The sequence below is a fragment of the Hippopotamus amphibius genome, chromosome 1, assembly GCF_030028045.1.
Source record: "Hippopotamus amphibius kiboko isolate mHipAmp2 chromosome 1, mHipAmp2.hap2, whole genome shotgun sequence".
NCBI lineage: Eukaryota > Metazoa > Chordata > Mammalia > Artiodactyla > Hippopotamidae > Hippopotamus > Hippopotamus amphibius.
The window spans coordinates 93662071-93664897 of record NC_080186.1 but is presented as its reverse complement, the minus strand read 5'-3'; the positions used below and the strand labels follow the sequence as shown (position 1 = coordinate 93664897).

Here is a 2827-nt window from a genome sequence, read left to right as displayed (position 1 = left end):
AACCATACATTAAGCACAGTTGAATTATCCTTAAGCTATATTCTGTAGGGGCTGTAACATGGTTTTTAAGAGGAGGAGGCGAAAGCTATAACTCAAATAGTACACAAGATTTCTTACTTCATCTATAAAAATAGAATGCCAATGCTTTATTTGCCACAGAGATAAGGAGGGAAACTGGTAAAGTAAATTTGATAACATGACTCACACTTCATTATAAATGATTTTCCTAAATTCACAACTTTCACATTTAGCTGAGCTAAAAAGAAAAAAAAAAAAAAAGAAAAAAACAAACACAGAAACACTAAAAAAGAAACTTTCACTTGATGTAAGTGGGCCAAATCACACGATCCCTCTGAATGAGGGAGTTTAATTTTCTAGCTGGGAAAATATTTTCCTTAATTTAGTGAGTTTAAATAATTCACCCATGATGATAAATAAGCCCTTGGGTCAGGTTCAGAAGAAACCTCCTCTATCAGCCTGTTTTAAAGAAGTACACAGAAATTTTATTATGGAACATACATGAAACGTTTTCTTGGTTAAATCTTAGTAAAGACAAACAGTAAAGACGCTTCAAAAATCCATACTACTTCACTGTCTTTCAGGTCTTTTCCTCCTAAATGTACCTGCTAGATTTCTTAGGTACGCTGTATAACCACATATGAAGTTTATTTCACTTAATGGAGTAAGGTGTTCATCAACTTTAGCACCCTAAGGAAGCAGTAAGTTTTATTTAAACTTTGTCCTCATTGTCCTCCCCCACGTTACCAGTAGTAAAATTTATTTAAAAAACAACGAGGAAGAAATACTGTAGCCTAGAGGCACCTGGGAAGGGAGGGAATTCAGAGAATGAGAATATGGCTCTGGAGAGATATTAGTCATTCTGGAAATGTACATTCTAATTATAAACCCCTTTACCTTTCCCTGGTTTTAGACTTAGGGTGTGAGGTGTCTGGGATGTGCATGGAGCCTTCGCGAACTGACATTTTCTTCCTTTCTTCCCCCTTTTTTGCATGAAACAAAATAAATACAAGTGCTTGGTACCACGTGCTTTTGAGGCTTAAAGGGCCATTAATAAACACGCTGTTTCGGTCGCTGCGGGGGATCGAAATCGCTTTTTAATAAATATCGCCAGAAGAATCTCCTCGAAGGGAGACTGAGGTTACTTTCCCTCCCCAGGAGCCCTGAGGGAAAAGGGAGATGGCGGAGAATGCCCCCTACTTGCACGAGAGACTTCCCTTTCTCCTCCGACCCCCCTCCGCCTCTACCGCGCAGGGCTGGCCGCCTCGCGAGGTAGCTGGGAGCGAGGGCCACGCTCAGTCCTCCATGGCAAAGTCTTTGGTCTTCTCCTCCTGGTCGCCCACTTTGTAGCGCAGCAGCACGCGCAGGTGACGGTGGTTGTCCTGGGAGGGCAGCAGCGTGATCTCTCCGGAAACGTCCGTGTCCTGCTCCACTTGCACAGGCTCGTTCAGGTAGAGGAGTGCCTGCTTCCAGTGCGTGACGGGGTGAAAAGGCGAGGTGGACAGCACCAGGGGTTTCTCCGAGTCCCCTCCGGGGAAGGTCACCTGGAACCAGATGGCAAAGCCGTGCATGTGAGCCGAGCCGTAGCAGCTGAAACGGAAGCGCCCTCCCACCCCGGCCTCCAGCTCCTGCTCCAGGCCGGCGCGGGCCAGCTCCAGCTGAGCAAAGCACTGCGGCCGGGCCAGCACATCCTCGCCGGACAGGCCCTGCACCACGATCTCTGAGTGGCCCATGAGGCAGCGCGTGGCGAAGCTCTCCAGGCAGCTCATGTCCACACCGTAGAGCTGCTTCATCTGGCTCCAGAAGCTCAGGCGCAGCTCCAGCATCTGGTCGCTGACGGGCGCCACGAAGAGCTCGGCGGAAGCCGGCAGCAGAAGACCGCCCTCCTTCAGCCACTTGGTCCGCGCGTGGAGCACAGAGCTCAGCATGGACTCGTGCAGGAGTCCGCAGCCCATCCACTCGCTCACGATGGCATCCACCTGCTCCGGCAACTCCACCGTCTCCACCGGCCCCGGCAGGACGTGCACCCGGTCCTCCAGCCCGTTGAGCCGCACCACCTCCCGGGCCTGTTGCCAGATGTCGCTGGCCTCCACCGCGTACACGCGCCGGGCCCCGGCCTGGGCGCAGAAGATGCTGAGAATGCCAGTGCCCGCGCCCACGTCCAGCACGGTCTTGCCCCGCAGCGCTGCCCAGTTCCGCAGGATGCCTAGGCGGTAGGCATCGGTGCGGACGCGGTCAGCAATCATCTCCTCGTGGACCGATACGTCCGAGTAGCACTGGTAGTACAGCTGGTCCCGCTCCCGCCTAGTCCTCCGGGGTCGCGGCAGAGCCACCTCCAGCTCTCCGCCATCTTCCTCTTCGGTTCCCTCCCCTCCTTCGCCGCCGCCCCCCGACTCAAGCTTCCTTCTCTTGGGCTGCGACATCTTGGCGGCTCGGGCCGGCTCCCGGCGTGCGTTGCGCGACTAGGCGCGGGCTCCAGGAAGCCGGGGCTTCTGGTATTTGTAGTGCGTGCTCGGGCCGCGGGCTTCTGGCGGGGCGTTCGGCGAGCGCCCGCCAGGTGCCTCTGAGCTGTCTCTCCTCTTTTACCCGCTCCTTTGGTGTCCTGGAATCCCTCTCCCGCCCCCGGCACCCACACCCTATTATGATTCTTTACGTTCCTCCTCCTTCCCTTAGATCTTCGATTTTCTTTTGCTTTCACTCCCTTCCTGAAGTGGACACGCCCACTTAAAACTAAAAAAATCCACATTTTTTTTTCATGTCTGCTCAACTCCCAGATTTTTTGTTACACAGAGTTATCTGGGCGGCACCG

The 2827-nt window shown here is 52.8% G+C and overlaps 1 protein-coding gene across 1 annotated transcript; it reads right to left on the bottom strand.

Annotated features, from left to right (window-relative positions):
• Positions 1-1103: 1103 nt before the first annotated feature.
• On the bottom strand, positions 1104-2625 carry PRMT6 (protein arginine methyltransferase 6). Its single transcript, XM_057720748.1, has one exon. It carries the CDS (start codon positions 2439-2441, stop codon positions 1314-1316), a length of 1128 nt encoding a protein of 375 aa, XP_057576731.1. The 5' UTR covers positions 2442-2625; the 3' UTR covers positions 1104-1313.
• Positions 2626-2827: the final 202 nt, after the last annotated feature.